At 48.1% G+C, this 27533-nt stretch overlaps 2 protein-coding genes across 3 annotated transcripts in view; both read left to right on the plus strand.

The window, feature by feature from the left end:
- Nucleotides 1–6024, plus strand: part of pigs (phosphatidylinositol glycan anchor biosynthesis, class S) — a 58212-nt gene extending 52188 nt beyond the window's left edge. For both annotated transcript variants that reach the window (XM_072470007.1, XM_072470008.1), the window contains exon 11: nt 4419–6024. In XM_072470007.1, coding sequence (XP_072326108.1) covers nt 4419–4682 — 264 coding nt within the window. In that variant the 3' untranslated portion in view covers nt 4683–6024. The remainder of the gene's footprint in view (nt 1–4418) is intronic.
- An 11239-nt stretch (nt 6025–17263) lies between these two features.
- The window catches only part of LOC140387135 (protein unc-119 homolog A-like), a 67073-nt gene continuing 56803 nt past the window's right edge, over nt 17264–27533 (plus strand). The window contains exon 1 of the mRNA XM_072470145.1: nt 17264–17571. Within this exon, the coding sequence (XP_072326246.1) occupies nt 17394–17571 (178 nt within the window). The 5' untranslated portion in view covers nt 17264–17393. The remainder of the gene's footprint in view (nt 17572–27533) is intronic.

The following is a 27533-nucleotide window of genomic DNA, read 5'->3' on the forward strand; positions in this document are numbered from 1 at the left end:
CACAGTCCAAAGATGTGTAGGTTAGGTGGATTGGCCATTCTAAATTGATCCTTAGTGTCCAACGGTTAGGTGGAGTTATGGGGATTGGGCAAAGGAGTGGGCCTGGGTGAGGTGCTCTTTAAGAGGGTCGTGCAGACTTGATGGGCTGAATGGCCTCCTTCTGCACTATAGGGATTTTATGATTGATCCCCCTTGAAAGCCACCATTGAATCTGCCTCCAGCAGGGAGTGCATTCCAGGTCCTAATCGCTCGCTGTATCACTATCTGGTACCGTACTCCAGCATTGACTATTTCATAAGAACTAGGAACAGGAGTAGGCCATCTGGCCCCTCGAGCCTGCTCCGCCATTCAATGAGATCATGGCTGATCTTTTGTGGACTCAGCTCCACTTTCCAGCCCGAACACCATAACCCTTAATCCCTTTATTCTTCACAAAACTATCGATCTTTATCTTAAAAACATTTAATGAAGGAGCCTCAACTGCTTCACTGGGCAAGGAATTCCATAGATTCACAACCCTTTGGGTGAAGCAGTTCCTCCTAAACTCAGTCCTAAATCTACTTCCCCTTATTTTGAGGCTATGCCCCCGATTTCTGCTTTCACCTGCCAGTGGAATCAACCTCCCCGCATCTATCCTATCTATTCCCTTCATAATTTTATATGTTTCTATAAGATCCCCCCCTCATCCTTCTAAATTCCAACGGGTACAGTCCCAGTCTACTCAACCTCTCCTCATAACCAATCCTTCAGCTCTGGGATTAACCTAGTGAATCTCCTCTGCACACCCTCCAGTGCCAGTACGTCCTTTCTCAAGTAAGGAGACCAAAACTGAACACAATACTCCAGGTGTGGCCTCACTAACACCTTATACAATTGCAGCTTAACCTCCCTAGTGTTAAACTCAATCCCTCTAGCAATGAAGGACAAAATTCCATTTGCCTTCTTAATCACCTGTAAACCAACTTTTTGCGACTCATGCACTAGCACACCCAGGTCTCTCTGCACAGCAGCATGCTTTAATATTTTATCATTTAAATAATAATCCCTTTTGCTGTTATTCCTACCAAAATGGATAACCTCACATTTGTCAACATTGTATTCCATCTGCCAGACCCTAGCCCATTCACTTAGCCTATCCAAATCCCTCTGCAGACTTCCAGTATCCTCTGCACTTTTTGCTTTACCACTCATCTTAGTGTCGTCTGCAAACTTGGACACATTTCCCTTGGTCCCCAACTCCAAATCATCTATGTAAATTGTGAACAATTGTGGGCCCAACACTGATCTCTGAGAGATACCATTAGCTACTGATTGCCAACCAGAGAAACACCCATTAATCCCCACTCTTTGCTTTCTATTAATTAACCAATCCTCTATCCATGCTACTACTTTCCCCTTAATGCCATGCATCTTTATCTTCTGCAGCAACCTTTTGTGTGGCACCTTGTCAAAGGCTTTCTGGAAATCCAGATATACCACATCCATTGGCTCCCCGTTATCTACTGCACTGGTAATGTCTTCAAACAATTCCACTAAATTAGTTAGGCACGACCTGCCCTTTATGAACCCATGCTGCGTCTGCCCAATGGGACAATTTCCATCCAGATGCCTCGCTATTTCTTCCTTGATGATAGATTCCAGCATCTTCCCTACTACCGAAGTTAAGCTCACTGGCCTATAATTACCCGCTTTCTGCCTACCTCCTTTTTTAAACAGTGGTGTCACGTTTGCTAATTTCCAATCCGCCGGGACCACCCCAGAGTCTAGTGAATTTTGGGAAATTATCACTAGTGCATTTGCAATTTCCCTAGCCATCTCTTTTAGCACTCTGGGATGCATTCCATCAGGGCCAGGAGACTTGTCTACCATTAGCCCCATTAGCTTGCCATCACTACCTCCTTAGTGATAACAATCCTCTCAAGGTCCTCACCTGTCATAGCCTCATTTCTATCAGTCACTGGCACGTTATTTGTGTCTTCCACTGTGAAGACCGACCCAAAAAACCTGTTCAGTTCCTCAGCCATTTCCTCATCTCCCATTATTAAATCTCCCTTCTCATCCTCACTAAGGACCAATATTTACCTTGGCCACTCTTTTTTGTTTTATATATTTGTAGAAACATTTACTATTTGTTTTTATATTCTGAGCAAGTTTACTCTCATAATCTATCTTACTCTTCTTTATAGCTTTTTTAGTAGCTTTCTGTTGCCCCCTAAAGATTTCCCAGTCCTCTAGTCTCCCACTCATCTTTGCCACTTTGTATGCTTTTTCCTTCAACTTGATACTCTCCCTTATTTCCCTAGATATCCACGGTCGATTTTCCCTCTTTCTACCGTCCTTCCTTTTTGTTGGTATAAACCTTTGCTGAGCACTGTGAAAAATCGCTTGGAAGGTTCTCCACTGTTCCTCAATTGTTTCACCATAAAGTCTTTGCTCCCAGTCTACCTTAGCTAGTTCTTCTCTCATCCCATTGTAATCTCCTTTGTTTAAGCACAAAACACTAGTGTTTGATTTTACCTTCTCACCCTCCATCTGTATTTTAAATTCCACCATATTGTGATCGCTCCTTTTGAGAGGATCCCTAACTATGAGATCATTAATCAATCCTGTCTCATTACACAGGACCAGATCTAGGACCGCTTGTTCCCTCGTAGGTTCCATTACATACTGTTCTAGGAAACTATCGCAGATACATTCTATAAACTCCTCCTCAAGGCTGCCTTAACCGACCTCGTTAAACCAATCGACATGTAGATTAAAATCCCCCATGATAACTGCTGTGCCATTTCTACATGCATCCGTTATTTCTTTGTTTATTGCCTGCCCCACCATAATGTTACTATTTGGTGGCCTGTAGACTACTCCTATCAGTGACTTTTTCGCCTTACTATTCCTGATTTCCACCCAAATGGATTCAACCTTATCCTCCAGAGCACCGATGTCATCCCTTACTATTGCCCAGATGTCATCCTTAAATAACAGAGCTACACCACCTCCCTTACCATCCACTCTGTCCTTCCGAATAGTTTGATACCCGTGGATATTTAACTCCCAGTCGTGACCATCCTTTAACCATGTTTCAGTAATGGCCACTAAATCCTAGTCATTCACGATGATTTGCGCCATCAACTTATTTATCTTATTCCGAATACTACGAGCATTGAGGTAAAGTACACTTATGTTGGCTTTTTTACCTCTGTTTTGAATCTTACCACCTCGATCAGTAACCTCTCCTAAGTTATATTTCCTCTTAACTTTTCTCCTAATTTTCCTTGTCGTTGAACCCATATCTTCATGTAACCTGCCGTGTCGCTTACCATTAATGTTTTTACTTCCCGTTTTATTTCTTTTAGAATTCCTGGTCCTATTCACTGAGCTCCCCTCAGTCACTGTACCTTGTATTGTCGCCCTTTTTGATTTTTGACTATGCCTTCTCTGCCTTACACTTTCCCCCTTACTGCCTTTTGTTTCTGTCCCTGTTTTACTACCTCCCAACTTCCTGCATTGGTTCCCAGCCCTCTGCTACATTAGTTTAAACCCTCCCCAACAGCTCTAGCAAACACCCCCCCTAGGTCATCGGTTCCAGTCCTGCCCAGGTGCAGACCGTCCGGTTTGTACTGGTCCCACCTCCCCCAGAACCGGTTTCTATGGCAGTAAGTAACTTACGGCAGAGGGGATTTGCAGAATTCACCTCTGTTCATATTTTGTTACCGCTCCTTTTCCAGCCAGAGGATGAAATGAAATGAAAATCACTTACTGTCACAAGTAGGCTTGAAATGAAGTTACTGTGAAAAGCCCCTAGTCGCCACATTCCGGCGCCTGTTCGGGGAGGCTGATACAGGAATTGAACTGCTGGCCTGTCTTTCAAAGCCAGTGATTTTAGCCCTGTGCTAAACCAGTCCCAGTGTATCGGATCAGTGTATAGCTGCAAGGGGAGGATTGGGAACGAATGGGAACAATTCCAAATGGGATAATAAATGATGATGGATTTGAAGAAGTAATGTGAAACCGTTCCTCTGGCACAAGGATCAGTAACCAGTGGGCGCAGATTTAATGTAAGTTGCAATGGATCAGAGGGTTCAGAAGGAGATTTCTTTATCAACAACCAGTTATTACAGTCTGGAAAGCACTGCTGGAAAGGGTGCGGAAGCAGGTTGAATAGCAGTCAGAAGGACATGTATTTGAAAAGGAAGGTTTTGCAGGGCTATGGGGATCATGCAGGGCTTTGGGATTAATTGGATAGCTCTTTTAAAGAAGCTGACATGGGGGCATTGAACTGAACAATCTCACTCTTCACCCTATGGTAGTGAATAGGCTGGGTTTACCTTAATTTTAGTGCCTCTTTTTCCTTTCCCAGCAGGATCTTTAGTTTGCTTGTCTTTTCATTCTTTTATCCAAGACACCCTCTCTCTTCACAGGTGTACAGTGCTGTGGCTTCTGTTCAGCGATCACTTCAGGAGCTGGAGGCTGGGAGACTGCTTCCAGCTTTCCTGGCCAGCAAAGAGGCCATCACCTCGTCTGAGAAAGCTTTTTTCGATCCATCTCTCCTCCATCTCCTGTATTTCCCAGATGATCAGAAGTTTGCCATTTACATCCCCTTGTTTCTGCCAATGTGTGTCCCCATTGTGCTGTCCCTGTTGAAGACCGGCAAGGACCTTAAATGGCGAAAGAAGGTAGATTGAGAAGAAGGTGCACTGATTCTGAGGAACTAACGGCCCCCATAGACACAGGACATCCCAATTATGAAAGAATATTGAATGCTGGGGATCAAAGGGTTGTAAATGTTTTAAATTTTGTTCAGTTTAATTTATTGGGAGAAGTTGTCCTCTTTCCTGAATGCAGTGGGATCATGATGTGATGGAGTTCCACGGATGTTTACAGCTCTCTAACCTCACTGTGCTACTGGGCAGCACGGTAGCATTGTGGTTGGTAGCATTGTGGTTAGCACAGTTGCTTCACAGCTCCAGGGTCTCGGGTTCAATTCCGGCTTGGGTCATTGTCTGTGCGGAGTCTACACGTTCTCCCCGTGTGTATGTGGGTTTCCTCCGGGTGCTCCGGTTTCCTCCCACAGCCCAAAGATGTGCAGGTTTGGTGGATTGGCTAAGCTAAATTTCCCTTAGTGTCCAAAAATGGTAAGGTGCGGTTAGGGTGGAGGTGTGGGTAAAGGGTGGAGCTGTGGGCATGGGTACGGTCCTGTTTCCAAGGACCGGTGAAGACTTGATGGGCCGAATGGCCTCCTGCGCTGTAAATTCTACATTCTTGAAAAAAATTTTTAGAGTACCCAATTCATTTTTTCTAATTAAGGGGCAATTTAGCGTGGCCAATTCACCTACCCTGCACATCTTTGGGTTGTGGGGGTGAAACCCATGCAAACACGGGGAGAATGTGCAAATTCCACACGGACAGTGACCCAGAGCCGGGATCGAACCTGGGACCTCGGCGCTGTGAGGCAGCAGTGCTAACTCACTGCGCCACCGTGATGCCCAATTCTATATTCTTAATATACGATGCAGGTGGGCTACTCAACTACAGGAAGTATCTCAGCCAATTCAGATCCTATATGGCATAAGCTTGGCAATGTCTACAATTGCTTGTCCCCCAACACCTGGCCAGAGATTAGGTCATTGACGCCAGTCATGCATGGTATCAAGGGAGAGATTGACCAACTTCACACACAAGTTATTTCCTTCTAATTGTTCTGTCTTGTTACACAGAACATTTCTCCAGCCATAGGCCATCAGAACCTAGGTGTTTACTGCTGTACCTGTGCTGTTTCTGTGGCAGTGTTGGTACTTTTGTTGTGCACACACCAGGCACAGCAGTCCACCGTCATACACTATGTGCAAGAAGATACTAGATATGAAGGTATGTTAAATGTCAGAATGTGTGTTTGTACTGCTTTTCCTACTGGATTCTGTGTTCAGATGTTTCTCGGGGAGACTGCATCTTTGTTTATGTAGCTTTTCAACCATTTGCTGAAATGTTCAGAAACTAATAAAAGAGGACACCAAGTTGGAGGTTAAATTATTTTCCTCGCATATGGTTATTTCCTCTTCTGGTGGTCTCGCTCCCCCTCCCCTCTTCTTACTGTGTCTGTCGCCTGCCCCTCCCTCCCTGTCATCTCTGTCTCTCTACCCCATCTGTCTCACCATGTGTCTGTAGCTGTCACCTCTTACCATATGTGTCACTTGTCATTTCCTTTCTCTCTCTCTCACACTCGCAATTTTCTCTACTTGCCCCTTTCCTCCTGAACACCTTTCCCCAACTCCCTGATGAGAGGTCTTTAATTAAGTGGGGTTATTACAAAGCAAATGTTATGTTCTATCTTATAAGTACTGTTTAGTATTACTGTGTTCAATCAACTCATTACTAATGAATTCCTGCTGCACGAAGAATAGAATTGTAGGATCTGAACACAGTAATTAGATTATAATGACAGAAGTATTAATTAAGATTTATAAAACAAAGCATAATATTTTAACTTGTATAAGACCTTAACAAGACTTCAGATAGAATACTGTGTCCAGTTTTAGTTTCCTCACATGGCAGGGGGGATATTGTGGCTTTTGTATATCTGCAGAGGAAGGCCACGAGACTAATTGGTAGCACAGTGGTTAGCACTGTTGTTTCACAGAGCCAGGGGCCCAGCTTCATTCCCAGCTTGGGTCACGGTCTGTGCGGAGTCTGCACGTTCTCCCTGTGTCTGCGTGGGTTTCCTCCGGGTGCTCCCACAAGTCCCGAAAGACGTGCTTGTTAGGTGAATTGGACATTCTGAATTCTCCCTCTGTGTACCCGAACAGGCGCCGGAATGTGGCGACTAGGGGATTTTCACAATAACTTCATTGCAATGTTAATGTATGCCTACTTGTGACAATAAAGATTATTATTATTAAATGCTTTGGATGCTGAAAATCTTAGTTTAGATGAAAGGTCATTGATTTGAAACTTTTTTTTCTTTCTTAAATTTAGAGTACCCAATTCATTTTTTTCCAATTAAGGGGCAATTTAGCATGGCCAATCCACCTACCTTGCACATCTTTTTGGGTTATGGGGGTGAGACCCACGCAGACAAGGGGAGAATGTGCAAACTCCACACGGACAGTGACGGGGTCGGGATCGAACCCCGGGTCTTCAGCGCTGTGAGGCAGCAGTGCTAACCACTGCGCCGCCGTGCTGCCCCATGAAACATTATCTTTTTTTCTTTCCACGGGCAATGCCAGATGTGATTATTTCCAGCATTTTCTGTTTTTTATTATGGATTTCCCGCATTGGCAAAATTTTGCTTTTTTCTTAATTACACACATAGAATCGGAGAGCTGGGTCTGTATTCTATAGAGAAGCATAGCCTCGGGTGATTTGATTGAGGTTTATAAAAAATTGAAGGGTTAAACTGTGAGACCAACTGGAGTCATGATTCCAAGTTAAGGGCAGGACTAGGTTGGTTTTTCCAGAGGTCACGGGAGCGGTGGAACAGGCTGCCGGCTCTTGTGGTGGACACTGATTTGCTGAATTCCTTCAAGCAAGAGCTGACCTGTTGATGGCTGAGGTACAAGAGGTATGTATCCTGCAATTAAGCCAGTTTAGCTCACTTGGTTAGACAGCTGGTTCGTGATGCAGAGCAAGGCCAGCAATGTGGGTTCATTTCCCATACCGGTTGAGGTTATTCATGAAGGCCCCGCCTTCTCAACCTTGCCCCTCGCCTGAGGTGTGGTTATCCTCAGGTTAATCACATCCAGTCAGCTCTCTCCCACAAAGGGGAAAGCAGCCTAAGGCCATCTGGGATCATGGTGACTTTACCTTTTTATCCTGCAATATAAATCAGGCCCTACATGATCTGGACTACTCATACCCTGGCAAAGATCGTCTAACATGGATACGGAGAGGAGTTTTCCAGATTGGTTTCCTAAATTGACCTGGTTTCTGTCTGTTTTACCAATGCTCCCATGTTACTATGTCTTCATGTGTTCCTCTAGATGATGTGGGGAGTGTGTATCATTTTGTTTTCAGAAATTTAGAGTATCCAATTTATTTTTTCCAATTAAGGGGCAATTTAGTGTGGCCAATCCACTTATCCTGCACATCTTTTGGGTTGTGGGGGCGAAACTCACGCAAACACGGGGAGAATGTGCAAACTCAACACGGACAGTGACCCAGAGCCAGGATCGAACCTGGGACCCTGGCGCTGTGAAGCCACAGTGTTAACCACTATGCTACCGTGCTGGCCCCACTATGCTACCTTGCTACATTGATCTTCTTTGTTTGTTTGTTTGCGTGTTTTGTTTTTATTTGAGCCAGTTGCATGTCACCAGTTGGAGTGTTTGTAGAAGACTTTAAAATTTTGAGTATGAGGAGATTAGAAAACAGTAATTCTGTCTGAGTATTGTCCTACTTTCAGGGACCTTTGCCAGGGTATGAGTACCTCAGACAGTGAAAGTGAACATAAAGCTGTCTTCTCCAGTTCCTGCCCTAATATGTTACAGCCCGTTTGACAAGGTTTCTTCAGCAGCACCTCCCAAACTTGCAATCTCCACCACCTAACAGGAGGAGGACTGTAGATGCATGGGAACACCATCACCTCCAAAGTTATGCATCATCCTGACTTTTTAAAAATAAATTTAGAGTACCCAATTATTTATTTTTTCCAGTTAAGGGGCAATTTAACTTGGCCAATCCACCTAACCTGCACATCTTTGGGTGGTGGGGGTGAAACCCACGCAGACATGGGGAGAATGTGCAAACTCCACATGGACAGTGACCCAGGGCCGGGATTCAAACCCGGGTCTTCAGCGCCGCAGTCCCAGTGCTAACCACTGCGCCACATGCCGCCCTTGCATCATCCTGACTTAACCAGTTTTTAACTTGATTGTTCATCGATGTTTATAAATATTGGGACATATTGCACTTTACCCAGGGAAACCTGCCTCCTGGAAAGTCCTTTGCCAGGTGTAGTTGCTTTATTTTAGATGAGACTTTTTAAACCACTATTCTGTCTGTTCTCTAAAGTGGACAAAAATGATCCCATGACAATATTGAAAGAAGAGCAGCGGCTTTCTCTTCATTTATCCCTCAGTCAAATCACTAAAATTAATTAGCTGCTTGTTATCACAGTTCTGTTTGTGGGATGTTGCTGTGCAGAAATTGGCTGCTGTGTTTCCTACATTACAACAGTCATTTTACTTCGAAAGTATTTCATTCATTTGGGATGTCTTAAGGTGGTGAATGCTGCTACAAAATTCAAGTATTTTCTTTATATGAAGAACCGCAACATTCCATTATTAAATTCAACAATATCTTAACTATGTAAGACAGTGTTTTACTCCGGATAACGTCCTCCTGTGCATATGTGGAATGGTTACTCCCTGGGTATAAATTAGAAGAACCTGTTTTACCTGGAACAGTTCCCCTCCTGTGTAAGTAAGCTGCTTTTTCTACCGCAAGTCAGTGTTCTTGCCTCACAACCCTTAAGCTGACCAACCGAGTCACTGAGAATGTGCTACGGTGGGAGAGGCTGGTCACTTTTAGGCAGTAAACTCTGGATAAGAAAAGATTCAGCCCAAGGACAAAATTACAATGGACCACGTTACTCTTCACTCCCTGCAGCAGTATCGGTTTCACAGTTCCGGCTTCCTGTTTATTGTATTTTTTCCAAGAGAGCCTTGTGTGGGCTATAGATTAAATGCTATTTTCCTACTCTCCACAGTGTTGTGTCCTGGGTCTGTTTATTTACTTCTTTATTTATTGCAAGAGAAATGGAATATAAAAGTAGTGAAGTTTTACTCCAGCAGTACAGGGCCATGGTGAGACCACATCTGGAACACTGATTAATTTCTTTATTTGAAAATGGATATAATTACATTAGAAGCAGTTCGGAGAAGGTTCATTCCTGGGATGAAGGACTTATTTTGTGAAGAAAGGGTGAGCATGGTTGTAATGGTACTATCACTGGATTAGTAATCCAGAGACCCAGAGTAATGCTCTGGGGACCAGGTTTCGCATCACACCATGGCAGATCGTGAAATTTGAGTTCAATTTAATTAAAAGAAGTTGAATAAGTTGGTTAACCCAGTGTCCTTACCTGGACTGGCCTACACGTGACTCCAGTATACAATAATATTTTTTATTATTGTCACAAGTTAGCTTACATTAACACTGCAATGAAGTTACTGTGAAAAGCCCCTAGTCGCCACACTCCAGCGCTTGTTCGGGTCACAGGGAGAATTCAGAATGTCCAATTCACCTAACAGCACATCTTGTGGGAGGAAACCGGAGCACCCGGAGGAAACCCACGCAGACACGGGGAGAACGTGCAGACTCCGCACAGACAGTGACCCAAGCCGGGAATCGAACCTGGGTCCCTGGCGCTGTGAAGTAATAGTGCTAACCACTGTGCTACCGTGCCCATTGGAGTTGAAAATAATGAGGTGATTTTATTGAAATATATAAGGTCCTTGATTGGGTGGATACCAGGAAGATGTTTCCTCTTGTGTGAGACTCGGACTAGGGGATACAGTTTAAAAGTAAGAGATCTTCCCTTTAGGGGTGAGAGCTTTCTTCTCTGAGGGTAATTAGTCTATGGAATCCTCTTCCCTGATCACTGGGGGCTAGGCCATTGCATTTATTCAAGGCTAAGTTAAACAGATTTTTTTAAATTTAGAGTACCCAATTATTATTTTTTCCAATTAAGGGCCAATTTAGCGTGGCCAACTAGCACATCTTTGGGTTGTGGGGGTGAATGCAGATATGGAGAGAATGTGCAAACTCCACACGGGCAGGGATTCGAACCTGGGTCCTCAGTGCCGCAGTCCCAGTGCTAACCACTGCGGCACATGCCTGAGATTCAACAGATTTTTGACAGACCAGGGAGTCTGGGATTGGGTGGCAGGGCAGGAAGGTGGATTTGAGATCACTATCAGATCAGCCACAATCTCATCCTATATAGCTTTCTGTTCTCAGACGCTAATCACAATTGTGCACAGAATGATGAGTGGGTTTCCCCACACACAGAGAATATGTTAATAGAATGGATTGGGTGAGGCAGAAGGAGTGGGAAACCACTGATTTACTTCCCTGTGGCCTGGTGCAATGTAACGTTGCTGGAGTCTTGAAGGCACCACACTCAGCTTTTGACTGAGCCCTGGGAGGGTAGTAGAGGCGGGAAACCTCGCAACCACTAAAATGTACATGGAAGAGCACTTGAAATGCCATAACATTCAAGGCTATGGGCCAAGTGCTGGTAAATGGGATTAGTGTAGATGTGCTGTAGTATTATTGTTGCAGACTCGATGGGCTGAAGGGCCTCCTCTGTACTGTATGACTGCTTCCAAGGACAAGGAATGAATGTGCCATTAATTAAAAGGGTATGACAAATTCCTAATGGCTCAATGTATAAATACCATGATTTGCAATACTGAGCGAGGTATTGAAATTAACCTGTTTCCCAGTCTTAAAAAAAGGGCTCTTTAACTGTACAGTAATGTGTGTAGAGCAGGCAAAAATTAATTTGGTTTGGGGAGGGATAAGGGATAGGACATCTTTGAGTTGTGCCAAGGGATCTTTTCTTAAAAATATTTTTATTCTCCTTTTTCACATTTTCTCCCAAATTTACACCCACCAACAATAAACAATAAGCAGTAGCTAATATAATGTCAAGCCCCATATCAACATCAACAATCCCATCCTCCCACCAACCCCCAAACAACTGCCCGCATGTTAACATAAATAACAAAAAGGAATCAGGAATCAGGGCACCATTAACACACACAGTCCCAGTTCTCTTTGCCCCCCCCCAAATGAAATGTTCGATGTTATCCAGTTCTTGAAAGTGCATAATGAATGATGCCCATGAATTGTAGAACCCCCTCCATCCTTCCCCCTCAGTTCAAACTTAACCTTCTCAAGAGTCAAGAATTCCAACAGGTCCCCCCGCCACGCCAGGGCACAGGGTGGAGAGGCTGCTCTCCATCCCAGCAGGATCTGCCTTTGTGTGATCAACGAAGCGAAGGCTACAACATCTGCCTCTGCACCCGTTTCCAACCCTGGCGGGTCCGACACCCCGAATATGGCCTCCCGGGGGCCCGGGTCCAGTTTCACGTGCACCACTTTAGAAATTACCGTAAACATCTTCCCGTAATCCTCTAGCTTTTGACAGGACCAAAACATATGAATGTGATTTGCGCCCCGCCCCCTGCAATGTTCACACACATCTTCTACCCCTGAAAGAGCCAGCCCATCCTCGCCCTTGTGGGGTGTACTTTATATACCACCTTCAGCCCCAACCTCGCGCACGAAGTGGAGGCGCTTACTCTCCGGAGGACCTCACACCAGAACCCATCCTCCATACCCTCTCCCAACTCTTCCTTCCACTTTGCTTTGATCCCATCCAGTGGTGCCTTCTTGTCTTCCAAAATAGCCCTGTAAACCCCCAACACTATCCCCTGCTCCAGTCCCCCTGTTGTCAGCACGTCCTCAAGCAATGTGGAGGCTGCCTCCATCGGGAAGCTCTGTATCTCCTTCCTGGCAAAATCACGAAACTGCATGTATCAAAATATTTCCCCCTGCTTCAGTCTGGGGCTGTTTAGCACAGGGCTAAATCGCTGGCTTTGAAAGCAGACCGAGGCAGGCCAGCAGCACGGATCGATTCCCGTAACAGCCTCCCCGAACAGGCGCTGGAATGTGGCGACTATGGGCTTTTCACAGTAACTTCATTTGAAGCCTACTTGTGACAATAAGGTCTTTTCATTTCATTCATTTTTAATTTCCAGCCAGTACTTCGCTCCCAGCTCCTTCAATCCTGCAAACCGACCCCCAAGGAGCAAATCTCTTAGTGTCTTAATCCCCTTCTCCCATTTCTGAAAATTTCCATCCCACTTCCTTGGTTCAAATCTGTGGTTTCCCCCAAATCAGCCCTGCCCCAGTCCGAAGTGTTGGCGAAACTGCCTCCAAATTTCAATGAAGCTATTATTACCGGAGTATTTCCCTGGGGACATCGGGAGAGGCGCTGTTGCTAGTGTCTTCAATCCCGATCCCCTACACAAACTCCTCCATTCTGACTGTGCCATGGGATCTTTAATGTCTGCAATAGCCACACAAAGCTTCAGTTTAACATCTTGTCCAAATTGCTGCATCACTGACAATGCAGAACTTCTTCAGAGCTCATGGAGTGCCAGGCTAAATGTCACGTCAACAGCCTGGTATAGAATTTTGTGATCCACATGCTCTCACCCTAGACGGCCACCAACCAAGTCAAGCTGGCACTCAAAACGAACCAGAGAACATCATAACACAGAGTTTCTATGAAAGCAACTCTTCAAGACTGAAACTGATCATTTTTTGTTGACCAAGGGTGTCTAGGGATATGGATCAAAGATGGATAAATTCAGACCTGATTGAACAACAACAGCTTTGATGGGCTGAATATTCCTTTTTCTAAAGGCTGAGCCATTAAGGCAAGATGTCAACCTATTGTTTTAGACACATTTCAGTGCCTATTACAGAGCGATGGCCCACACCAACGTAAACATTCTCATTCCTGGCTTCCACCTACACACAACCCTGATGTGAGTTCTGCAGGCTGTTGTAATGAGAAGTGTTGATTAAAAGTGGTGGACAAGAAAACAAAGGCTAAGAAAAACTGTTTTAAGCAATGAGTGGTTATGATTTGGAATGCATTGTCTGAAAGGGTGGTGGAGGAAGGTTCAATCGCAGCTACCAAAAAGGAATAAACACCAGAAGGAGAAACATTTGCAGGGCAATGAGAAAAGATTAGTGGAGTGGGACTAATGCAACAGCACTCACCCAGAGAGCCTGGAAAAGCTGAATCATCTCCTTCTGTGCTATAACTATTCCCTGATCCTATTCTATGCCTCTATTGTCCAGTTTGCACAAGTGTGATTTTTGAGGGGATCATTCACCCTGGAATGAGTTTGAGTTCCCTCCTGGGCGGCATGGTAGCACAGTGGTTAGCACTGTTGCTTCACAGCACCAGGGTCCCAGGTTCGATTCCCGGCTTGCGTCACTGTCAGCGGAGTCTGCACGTTCTCCCTGTGTCTGCATGGGTTTCCTTCGGTTTCCTCCCACAAGTCCTGAAAGATGTGCTGTTAGGGAATTTGGACATTCTGAATTCTCCTTCCGTGTACCTGAACGGAAGGAGAGTGGTGACTAGGGGCTTTTCAGAGTAAATTCATTGCAGTCTTTTTTTTTTTAATTCTCCTTTTTCACACTTTCTCATAAATTTACACCCAACAGTAAACAATAATCAGTAACGAATGTAATGTCAATCCTCATATCAGTAACAACGATCCCATCCTCCCACCAAACCCCCAAACATTAGCCGCATGTTCACATAAACAAATGACCAAACGGAATCAGGAATCACCCATAGTCACCATTAACACACACAGGCCCCCTCCCCCCAACCCTTCCAGCCCCCAACCCCCCTAATGTTCGATGTGATCCAATTCTAGAAAGTGCATGATGAATAACGCCCATGAATTGTAGAACCCCTCTATCCTTCCCCTCAGTTCAAATTTGACCTTTTCAAGCGTCAAGAATTCCAGCAGGTCTTCCCACCACACTAAGGCACAGGGTGGAGAGATTGATCTCCACCCTAACAGGATCTGTCTTCGGGCGATCAACGAGGCGAAGGCTACATCTGCCTCCGTTTCCGTTTCCAATCCCGGCTGGTCCGACACCCCGAATATGGGCCAATTATTTTTTTGCAAATTAAGGGGTAATTTAGTGTGACCAATCCACCTTCCCTGCACATCTTTGGATTGTGAGGGTGAAATCCACACAGACACGGGGAGAATGTGCAAACTCCACATGGACAGTGACCCGGGGCCGGGATAGAACCCGGGTCCTCGGCGGCGTAGGCAGCAGTGCTAACCCACTGTGCCGCCCGCAGTGTTAATGTAAGCCTACTTGTGACTAAAGATTATTATTACTTTATCATAGAATTTACAGTGCAGAAGGAGGCCATTCGGCCCATCGAGTCTGCACCGGCTCTTGGAAAGAGCACCCCACCCAAACACACACCTCCACTCTATCCCCATAACCCAGTAACCCCACCCAACACTATGGGCAATCTTGGACACTAAGGGCAATTTATCGCGGCCAATCCACCTAACCTGCACATCTTTGGACTGTGGGAGGAAACCGGAGCACCCGGTGGAAACCCACGCACACACGGGGAGGACGTGCAGACTCCGCACAGACAGTGACCCAAGCCGGAATCGAACCTGGGCCCCTGGAGCTGTGAAGCAATTGTGCTAACCACTATGTTACCGTGCTGCCCCAAACTACTCTGTGTAATTTGCATCTCAGAGCTTTATTTGTTGACATGTAGTGACGCCCTTCAGCATGTTTCGAATAAGAAAATGAATGTGAGTCAAGGGAGAAATGTCACAGTATGGGGAAGTGTTACAGGCACGCTGTTTGGAGCAGCTCAGAAATTCTCAGCCTATCACTGCACCCAAACTCCAGAGTGTTGGTTTCTGAGGTAACTTTGCATACCAGTTTTTTAAAAACCTTTGCATATATAAATATAAGTTATATATAAATATAAGTTGATGTTGCTGGACCTCCTTTCACGATCTCAGGATGTCTCAAAACACTTCACAGCTCATGAATGCTTTTGTTGTGTAGTCAGTTGTAATGTGGGAAGCCCGGCAGCCAATTTGTGCCCAGAAAGTTCCCACAGTGAGACAACGACTAGTTCATCTGTTTTTAAGTAACAGTGAGGGGTAGCTTTTGTGCCCACCTGAGAAGATCGATGGGACTTCAGTTTAACAAACTTATCAATTTGTTCCAGAGTTTAGGGTTCAGACAGTTGAAGGGATGGCTGCCAATGATGGAGCGATTGAAATGGGTGATGTGCAAGAGACCACAATTGGAGAGATCTTGGTAGATTAAGGGCTGGAGGAATGGGAAGGGATGAGAATAAAAAATTTATTTTATATAAATGTTTTTAATTGGGTTTTTGAACAAAGTATATTTACCGTTATGTACACAGAATAAGATATATATATGTATATATATAAAAGAGAAGGGCACACACAAACATACCAAAAACAAAGTAACAATAAAATAGAAATTAAAAAATAAAATAAAATAACTGGTAAGGTATTGGGCACCAGCTCAACAGCAGCAACTCTGTACAATTGGCAATATTATTTATAATGGGGGGGGGGGGGGAATATACATTTGGGTGCCGGAGAAACAATTACAGGGGGGCGATACGTGAATGGGTCTGGTGCTGGTGTTGTCACTTGCTGCTCCTGGACGGGTTTCGCTGCCGCTGCCGTCTCGCGCTCACCTCCGCTTCAGCCGTTCGGCCCATCTTTCGCCTGGATTCTCCTTGCTCTCTGCTCCTGTAGATGCCAAGTTTGTTATCGTTTCCCGTGCCCTCCTTCCGGCTGTCATTCCCCTGCCTCCCCCCCCCCCCCCCCCCCCCCCCCTCTCTGGTTCTCCTGTATTGTTCCCTGCCCCCCCCCCCCCCTCCCTCCTGTGGTTCGCCTTTCTTTCCTCTTAGGTTTAGCTGCCCTCCCTCTCATGCCTTGGCTACTTTCCCCTGATTCTTGGCTACCTGGCTATTCTTCTGCTTGTTCGTGGGCCGAGAATTTTTAAAAATGAGGCCTTGCGGGACTAGGAGCCAGAGCAGGTCAGTGAGGACATGGTGATGGGGATTTGCTGCGAGTTCGGACACTCTGACAGCTGAGTTTGGGTTGAGTTGAAGTTTACAAAGGCAAGGTCGGAGGCTGCCAGGAGAGCATGTCTTCACCTGAGATGCACACAGGCACAGGGGGCAGTGCCCAGTAGTGGGAGCTCTGATGGACAGCGAGCCCAGAGGAGGCTGCTTTGTGCTGGCACAGATAGCAGACTCTCCATTTGCACCGTCTGGCACAGAAATAGCTGCCACCCTCGCCACAGGCCGCAGATTATTGATGTCATCCCGAAATGCAGCTGCCATCGTTAAGTTAAACATGTAAACGGTAATAAAATAGGAATTAAAACGGGTTTGTTTTTGAATGAATTTTCTGCCCAGGTATTACAAACGGAATGCACCATTGGCAGAGAGAGGAGAGGGGAGCAGCGAGAAGGAGAGGGATAGAAATGAGAGGGGTCCATCCCCTCCATTTATTGTTGGGGCGGAATTTTATGAATGGGATGTTTAGGTGGGGGTGGGGGGTGGAGGAGATGGGGAAGAGGAAGAGTCCATGCGGAGGGAGGGAAGGGGGAGAGACAGTGTCTCCCCGGCAGCAGTGGCAGAGTCCGCACTGGATACATTGTAACGGTTTGATTTGTTGCTCCAGGTAAGAGCGGATCCCGGAGCGGACCCGGAGCCTGCAGCCAGCAGCCTGGGCTCCGGCCAGGGGAGGGCAAGCAGCCGGACAGACATGAGCTTCTCTGGCACCAAAGCCCTGAGCAGCAGCGCCACGAACCAGGAGGCAGTCGGCATGAAGGTGAAGAAGGCGCCGCCGGGCGAGGGGCTCCCGGCCACCACCGAGGAGGAGCTGCTCAAGAAGGAGAGCGTCAGCCCCGAGGACGTGCTGGGGCTGCAGAAGATCACTCAGAGTGAGTAGAGCCCTTTGGAGGGGCAAATTACACTGCATCAGCTGGAGGGAGAGGGGCACTATCCCCCAAACCAGGCTGGAGGGAGAGGGGGCACTGTCCCCCAAACCAGGCTGCAGGGAGAGGGGCACTGTCCCCCAAACCAGGCTGCAGGGAGAGGGGGCACTGTCCCCAAAACCGGGCTGGAGGGAGAGGGGCACTGTCCCCCAAACCAGGCTGCAGGGAGAGGGGGCACTGTCCCCCAAACCAGGCTGCAGGGAGAGGGGGCACTGTCCCCCAAACCAGGCTGCAGGGAGAGGGGGCACTGTCCCCCAAACCAGGCTGCAGGGAGAGTGGCACTGTCCCCCAACCCAGGCTGCAGGGAGAGGGGGCACTGTCCCCAAAACCGGGCTGGAGGGAGAGGTGGCACTGTCCCCAAAACCAGGCTGGAGGGAGAGGGGCACTGTCCCCCAAACCAGGCTGGAGGGAGAGGGGGCACTGTCCCCAAAACCAGGCTGGAGGTGCAGGGGCACTGTCCCCCAAACCAGGCTGGAGGGAGAGGGGGCACTGTCCCCCAAACCAGGCTGGAGGGAGAGGGGGCACTGTCCCCCAAACCAGGCTGGAGGGAGAGGGGGCACTGTCCCCAAAACCAGGCTGGAGGTGCAGGGGCACTGTCCCCCAAACCAGGCTGGAGAGAGAGGGGGCACTGTCCCCCAACCAGGCTGCAGGGAGAGGGGGCACTGTCCCCCAAACCAGGCTGCAGGGAGAGGGGGCACTGTCCCCCAAACCAGGCTGCAGGGAGAGGGGGCAGTGTCCCTCAAACCAGGCTGGAGAGAGAAGGGCACTGTCCCCCAAACCAGACTGGAGTGAGTGGGGCACTGTCCCCCAAACCAGGCTGCAGGGAGAGGGGGCACTGTCCCCCAAACCAGCTACCCAGGGCTGGGGCACAGGCTGACAGCCCAGGTACCAGGCAATTAGATCGGTTACACGGGCTCACCGCCCAAGTGCCTCAAAAACCAGGTATCCCTGGTGGGGGGGATAGTGGGTACAGTCCTTCAGGAAATCCTGTGGAAGTTTGGGGAGCAGGGATGGATTCACAGAGCTGAAAAATCCTTTTGAGTACCCCAAACCCAAAATTCCAGGGATGGAGGTTGGGGATGGTGGCATGCAAGTATTCAGGCCATTTGAAGGGCAAAGGCTACAGAGTGGCAGGAGCCTCAGGATAACCCAAATCTAGGCACACAAAACTAAGGGACAGCAGGGGTGGGGGGCAGAATCGACCTCCTTTAAACGTTTTCTGGACAGTCGGCTCATGTTCAAGCTGAGAAGAGTGTCCAGGGATCAGTAGGGAAGGGATTGAGACAGAAGTGGGGCCCCAGGAAACCGCCTTCAAAACCGTTCCCATTTCTGAATCCAAAATGAGTGAATCTCTCTCCCAGTGAGGTGGCATTGAAGAAATGTGTTCATTCCTGCTACAACTGTCAGATTATTACCAGGGAAGGCCAGAACAATTGTTGATTTCCATGCAGTAATGACATTTTTTCCTCTGTGATGTCACCTCGCAAGTATTATTTTTCAAAACATGGCAATTTAGTGTGTGTTGGTTTATCTTTGATGTCTTTCACACTTTTCCTGGTACTGCACTAAGTTATTTAAAGGGACAATTCCAACACCCTGAGCTGCAACTAATTTATTAAAAGAGGGACGGCGGGAGCAGACCTGGAGTTTGGGGCAAAGAAGGGATCTTTGTTCGAGACAATGAGGAGGGTGTGTGGCCATTGCCTGTATGAAGTTGGATTGAAACTATCGATGGAGGGAACCCAAAACGCAATCATGGTGCCAGGCACACTGATAAAGTGAATATCCCAAACTGCAAAGTGTGTACTTTATGCGTGCGTTAACACAGGGAGGGAGCTGCTGATTTTCAGCATTGTTTTAATCCGTTAGCTTGTGATTTGAACAATTGTTGATTTCCATGCAGTAATGACATTTTTTCCTCTGTTGTCAGCTATGGTTTGTAACTCAAGAGACCGACTCTGATTTCATTAACCTGGAGGGGTGCTATTGCCCCTCCCTTAGATATATGTGTATTAACGAAGGACCCAAAAACTAAACATAAAATGGGAACATTCAGTTCAATAGTTGGAGATTAATTTATCATGCTGTATGTGCCCATATTAAGAGTATCTACTTTGTTGTGATCAATTGCTATTTGTATGGCTAGTGGTGGATTAAAATTCTGCCTGAACCATGCACCTCACTGCCCCCCCCCCCCCCCCTCCACAATACGCTGAAGAGCAGCAGCAGCTAATCCAGCTCTGACAAAGAGTCATCCAGGCTCAAAACGTTCGCTCCCTTCTCTCTACACAGACGCTGTCAGACCTGCTGAGATTGTCCAGTATTTTCTGTTTTTGTTTCAGACTCCAGCATCTGCAGTAATTTGTTTTTACCCAGCTAATCCAGCCTGCTTTCCATCTCCATTCTGTGGCTTCCGAAAGCTGAAACTCTCACTAATTTACTCTCTCAAGAGAACAGTTGTGTCCCCCGAGATTGCAGTAAATCAGAAACCCAAGTCCCAAACGGGAGATACCATTGTCTCGCAGACTTCCCACCAAGACTGTTTTGTTTTTAAACCCTTGCCTTAAAAACCCATCAGTCAAATACCATTATAGAGCCTCGTTAAAAATGTGTTTCAGTCCAGGTGAAAGCAGCAGAATATAGATTGCCTTACTTTTGCCAAACTCTGTATTACCAAACTCTGTATGGTGTATCTAACCCACCGATATTGTGTGATAATTGGGTGTGGCAGCAGAAAATTGTTGGTTTTGCAACGCAGCTATGTGATGTCAAGACCCCTTGCATTATCTTGGGGGCAGCACGGTAGCATTGTGGATAGCACAATTGCTTCACAGCTCCAGGGTCCCAGGTTCGATTCCGGCTTGGGTCACTGTCTGTGCGGAGTCTGCACATCCTCCCCGTGTGTGCGTGGGTTTCCTCCGGGTGCTCCGGTTTCCTCCCACAGTCCAAAGATGTGCGGGTTAGGTGGATTGGCCATGCTAAATTGCCCTTAATGTCCAAAATTGCCCTTAGTGTTGGGTGGGGTGACTGGGTTAAGGGGATAGGGTGGGGGTGTTGACCTTGGGTAGGGTGCTCTTTCCAAGAGCCGGTGCAGACTCGATGGGCCGAAAGGCCTCCTTCTGCACTGTAAATTCTATGATAAGCTTTAGATTGTGTCATATTATTGGATGATTTGACAGGTCAAATAGTTTTCCACCATTAGGATTTAGAGAAACGTTACTTCCTTTTAAAGAAGGATATTCACCCCACTTTCCTTTTATAAAAAAATCAAGGCACCCAGTCAAAAAGTGATTAATATGCTGATTGCAGATGTATTAGGACCCAGGACGAGGCAATTTGGTGGGTAATAAGCACCTCGCGCTCGCTGATGTGGAGCTTTGCTATTCCTGGATAGTCCACAGGACTTTCCTACCAGCTGTGTGTAAAGGCATATACAGCCAAGGCTGTAGTGCCACTCCGATTGTCCTTTGAGAAAGCTGGAGATGTGTCAACGAGACTTAAGAGTTTAGAAATGCAGAAGCAAGGTGAGAATTGTGAAGCCTCTCAGTGAATGAAGATGACCCATTGATTTGAGGAATTATGACATATTCATTTTTGTTTTACCATTGTGAAGGTAAGATGGACTGATTGAAGTAAGTGAGTCCAATCCCAACTATTGTTCTTATGCTCAACTTAACTGAGACACGAAACAGTTTATCATCCTGTTCCAACCTCAATTCAGTAAAAGTCTGCCTTGCCTGACTGGAGAGATTGAAGAAATCCACATGCATAAGCACCCATTTCAGGGCACACACATGGTCCTCACGTCACAAGCCCAAACTCTGCTACAAGTAGAAATAGCGCAGTAAAACAACTTGGTGGGGCAAGGGTTGGCAAAGAACCTGAGACGGTGTCTGCTGCAAAGAATTAAATTCTAACATTGGGATTTTCACTGCATCATAAACTATATCCAATTGGATTGCAAAAAGCTGTCAGAAGCACAACTTTAAATGCTGCCCTGTAAATTTAGCTTCTTTATGCAGCAAATATTTTCAGCTAACACTGGGAAACAATCCTGGTGGGGACGGGTCTGTCACTGTATAACACTGGGAAAGAATCCTGGTGGGGACAGGTCTGTCATTGTATAACACTGGGGTACAGTACTGGTGGGGATGGGTCTGTCACTGTATAACACTGGGATACAGTACTGGTGGGGACAGGTCTGTCACTGTATAACACTGGGGTACAGTACTGGTGGGGACGGGTCTGTCACTGTATAACACTGGGGTACAGTACTGGTGGGGACGGGTCTGTCACTGTATAACACTGGGGTACAGTACTGGTGGGGACGGGTCTGTCGCTGCATAACACTGTGGTACAGTACTGGTGGGGACGGGTCTGTCGCTGTATAACACTGGGGTACAGTACTGGTGGGGACGGGTCTGTCACTGTATAACACTGGGGTACAGTACTGGTGGGGACGGGTCTGTCACTGTATAACACTGGGGTACAGTACTGGTGGGGACGGGTCTGTCGCTGTATAAGACTGGGGTACAGTACTGGTGGGGATGGGTCTGTCACTGTATAACACTGGGGTACAGTACTGGTGGGGATGGGTCTGTCGCTGTATAACACTGGGGTGCAGTACTGGTGGGGATGGGTCTGTCGCTGTATAACACTGGGGTACAGTACTGGTGGGGACGGGTCTGCCACTGAATAACACTGGGGTACAGTACTGGTGGGGATGGGTCTGTCGCTGTATAACACTGGGGTACAGTACTGGTGGGGATGGGTCTGTCACTGTATAACACTGGGGTACAGTACTGGTGGGGACGGGTCTGTCACTGTATAACACTGGGAAAGAATCCTGGTGGGGACAGGTCTGTCATTGTATAACACTGGGGTACAGTACTGGTGGGGATGGGTCTGTCACTGTATAACACTGGGATACAGTACTGGTGGGGACAGGTCTGTCACTGTATAACACTGGGGTACAGTACTGGTGGGGACGGGTCTGTCACTGTATAACACTGGGGTACAGTACTGGTGGGGACGGGTCTCTCACTGTATAACACTGGGGTACAGTACAGGTGGGGACGGGTCTGTCACTGTATAACACTGGGGTACAGTACTGGAGGGGACGGGTCTGTCACTGTATAACACTGGGAAACAATCCTGGTGGGGATGGGTCTGTCACTGTATAACACTGGGAAAGAATCCTGGTGGGGACGGGTCTGTCGCTGTATAACACTGGGGTACAGTACTGGTGGGGACGGGTCTGTCACTGTATAACACTGGGATACAGTACTGGTGGGGATGGGTCTGTCACTGTATAACACTGGGGTACAGTACTGGTGGGGATGGGTCTGTCACTGTATAACACTGGGGTACAGTACTGGTGGGGACGGGTCTGTCGCTGTATAACACTGGGGTACAGTACTGGTGGGGATGGGTCTGTCACTGTATAACACTGGGGTACAGTACTGGTGGGGACGGGTCTGTCACTGTATAACACTGGGGTACAGTACTGGTGGGGACGGGTCTGTCACTGTATAACACTGGGGCACAGTACTGGTGGGGACGGGTCTGTCGCTGTATAACACTGGGGTACAGTACAGGTGGGGACGGGTCTGTCACTGTATAACACTGGGAAAGAATCCTGGTGGGGACGGGTCTGTCATTGTATAACACTGGGGTACAGTACTGGTGGGGATGGGTCTGTCACTGTATAACACTGGGGTACAGTACTGGTGGGGACGGGTCTGTCACTGTATAACGCTGGGGGACAGTACTGGTGGGGACGGGTCTGTCACTGTATAACACTGGGATACAGTACTGGTGGGGACCGGTCTGTCACTGTATAACACTGGGGTACAGTACTGGTGGGGACGGGTCTGTCACTGTATAACACTGGGGTACAGTACAGGTGGGGACGGGTCTGTCACTGTATAACACTGGGGTACAGTACTGGTGGGGACGGGTCTGTCACTGTATAACACTGGGGTACAGTACTGGTGGGGACGGGTCTGTCACTGTATAACACTGGGGTACAGTACTGGTGGGGACGGGTCTGTCACTGTATAACACTGGGGTACAGTACTGGTGGGGACGGGTCTGTCACTGTATAACACTGGGGTACAGTACTGGTGGGGACGGGTCTGTCACGGTATAACACTGGGGGACAGTACTGGTGGGGACGGGTATGTCACTGTATAACACTGGGGTACAGTACTGGTGGGGACGGGTCTGTCACTGTATAACACTGGGGTACAGTACTGGTGGGGACGGGTCTGTCACTGTATAACACTGGGGTACAGTACTGGTGGGGACGGGTCTGTCACTGTATAACACTGGGGTACAGTACTGGTGCGGACGGGTCTGTCACTGTATAACACTGGGGTACAGTACTGGTGGGGACGGGTCTGTCACTGTATAACACTGGGAAACAATGCTGGTGGGGACGGGTCTGTCACTGTATAACACTGGGGTACAGTACTGGTGGGGACGGGTCTGTCGCTGTATAACACTGGGAAACAATGCTGGTGGGGACGGGTCTGTCACTGTATAACACTGGGAAACTATGCTGGTGGGGACGGGTCTGTCACTGTATAACACTGGGGTACAGTACTGGTGGGGACGGGTCTGTCACTGTATAACACTGGGGTACAGTACTGGTGGGGGCGGGTCTGTCACTGTATAACACTGGGGTACAGTACTGGTGGGGACAGGTCTGTCGCTGTATAACACTGGGGTACAATACTGGTGGGGACGGGTCTGTCACTGTATAACACTGTGGTACAGTACTGGTGGGGACTGGTCTGTCGCTGTATAACACTGGGGTACAGTACTGGTGGGGACGAGTCTGTCACTGTATAACACTGGGGTACAGTACTGGTGGGGATGGGTCTGTCACTGTATAACACTGGGGTACAGTACTGGTGGGGACGGGTCTGTCACTGTATAACACCGGGGTACAGTACTGGTGGGGACGGGTCTGTCACTGTATAACACTGGGATACAGTACTGGTGGGGACGGGTCTGTCACTGTATAACACTGGGATACAGTACTGGTGGGGACGGGTCTGTCACTGTATAACAATGGGGTACAGTACTGGTGGGGACGGGTCTCTCACTATAACACTGGGGTACAGTACTGGTGGGGACGTGTCTGTCACTGTATAACACTGGGGTACAGTGCTAGTGGGGATGGGTCTGTCACTGTATAACACTGGGGTACAGTACTGGTGGGGACGGGTCTGTCTGTATAACACTGGGGTACAGTACAGGTGGGGACGTGTCTGTCACTGTATAACACTGGGGTACAGTACTGGTGGGGATGGGTCTGTCACTGTATAACACTGGGGTACAGTACTGGTGGGGATGGGTCTGTCACTGTATAACACTGGGGTACAGTACTGGCGGGGATGGGTCTGTCGCTGTATAACACTGGGATACAGTACTGGTGTGGATGGGTCTGTCACTGTATAACACTGGGGTACAGTACTGGTGGGGATGGGTCTCTTGCTGTATAACACTGGGGTACAGTACTGGTGGGGATGGGTCTGTCACTGTATAACACTGGGGCATAGTACTGGTGGGATGGGTCTGTCACTGTGTAACACTGGGGTACAGTACTGGTGGGGATGGGTCTGTCACTGTATAACACTGGGGTACAGTACTGGTGGGGATGGGTCTGTCACTGTATAACACTGGGGTACAGTACTGGTGGGGATGGGTCTGTCACTGTATAACACTGGGGTACAGTACTGGTGGGGACGGGTCTGTCTGTATAACACTGGGGTACAGTACAGGTGGGGACGTGTCTGTCACTGTATAACACTGGGGTACAGTACTGGTGGGGATGGGTCTGTCACTGTATGACACTGGGGTACAGTACTGGTGGGGACGGGTCTGTCCCTGTATAACACTGAGGTACAGTACTGGTGGGGATGGGTCTGTCGCTGTCTAACATTGGGGTACAGTACTGGTGGGGAAGGGTCTGTCACTGTATAACACTGGGGTACAGTACTGGTGGGGACGGGTCTGTCACTGTATAACACTGGGGTACAGTACTGGTAGGGAAGGGTCTGTCACTGTATAACACTGGGGTACAGTACTGGTGGGGATGGGTCTGTCACTGTATAACACTGGGGTACAGCACTGGTGGCGGTGGGTCTGTCACTGTATAACACTGGGGTACAGTACTGGTGGGGACGGGTCTGTCACTGTATAACACTGGGGTACAGTACTGGTGGGGACGGGTCTGTCGCTGTATAACACTGGGGTACAGTACTCGTGGGGATGGGTCTGTCGCTGTATAACACTGGGGTACAGTACTGGTGGGGACAGGCCTGTCACTGTATAACACTGGGATACAGTACTGGTGGGGACGGGTCTGTCTCTGTATAACACTGGGGTTCAGTGCTTGTGGGGACTGGTCTGACACTGTATAACACTGGGGTACAGTACAGGTGGGGTCGGGTCTGTCACTGTTTAATTCTGGGGTACAGTGCTTGTGCGGATGGGTCTGTCACTGTCTCACGCTGGGGTACAGTACTGGTGGGGACGGGTCTGTCGCTGTATAACACTGGGGTACAGTACTGGTGGGGACGGGTCTGTCACTGTATAACACTGGGGTACAGTGCTGGTGGGGATGGGTCTGTCGCTGTATAACACTGGGGTACAGTACTGGTGGGGACGGGTCTGTCACTGTATAACACTGGGGTACAGTGCTGGTGGGGATGGGTCTGTCGCTGTATAACACTGGGGTGCAGTACTGGTGGGGAAGGGCCTGTCACTGTTTAACAGTGGGGTACAGTACTGGTGGGGATGGGTCTGTCACTGTGTAATACCCTGGTACAGTACTGGTGGGGACGGGTCTGTCACTGTATAACACTGGGGTACAGTACTGGTGGGGACGGGTCTGTCACTGTATAACACTGGGATACAGTACTGGTGGGGACGGGCCTGTCACTGTATAACACTGGGGTACAGTACTGGTGGGGACGGGTCTGTCACTGTGTAACACTGGGGTACAGTGCTGGTGGGGACGGGTCTGTCACTGTATAACACTGGGGTACAGTACTGGTGGGGACGGGTCTGTCAGTGTATAACACTGGGGTACAGTACTGGTGGGGACGGGTCTGTCAGTGTATAACACTGGGGTACAGTACTGGTGGGGATGAGTCTGTCACTGTATAACACTGGGGTACAGTACTGGTGGGGACGGGTCTGTCAGTGTATAACACTGGGGTACAGTACTGGTGGGGACGGGTCTGTCAGTGTATAACACTGGGGTACAGTACTGGTGGGGATGGGTCTGTCACTGTATAACACTGGGGTACAGTACTGTTGGGGACAGGTCTGTCACTGTATAACACTGGGGTACAGTACTGGTGGAAATGGGTCTGTCACTGTATAACACTGGGGTACAGTACTGGTGGAAATGGGTCTGTCACTGTATAACACTGGGGTACAGTACTGGTGGGGAAGGGCCTGTCGCTGTATAACACTGGGGTACAGTACTGGTGGGGACGGGTCTGTCACTGTATAACACTGGGGTACAGTACTGGTGGGGCTGGGTCTGTTGCTGTATAAGACTGGGGTACAGTACTGGTGGGGAAGGGCTTGTCACTGTTTAACATTGGGGTACAGTACTGGTGGGGACAGGCCTGTCACTGTATAACACTGGGATACAGTACTGGTGGGGACCGGTCTGTCACTGTATAACACTGGGGTACAGTACTGGTGGGGATGGGTCTGTTACTGTATAACACTGGGGTACAGTACTGGTGGGGACGGGTCTGTCACTGTATAACACTGGGGTACAGTGCTGGTGGGGACGGGTCTGTCACTGTATAACACTGGGGTACAGTACTGGTGGGGACGGGTCTGTCACTGTATAACACTGGGGTACAGTGCTGGTGGGG

The sequence above is a fragment of the Scyliorhinus torazame genome, chromosome 12 (genome assembly GCF_047496885.1).
Source record: "Scyliorhinus torazame isolate Kashiwa2021f chromosome 12, sScyTor2.1, whole genome shotgun sequence".
Classification (NCBI taxonomy): domain Eukaryota; kingdom Metazoa; phylum Chordata; class Chondrichthyes; order Carcharhiniformes; family Scyliorhinidae; genus Scyliorhinus; species Scyliorhinus torazame.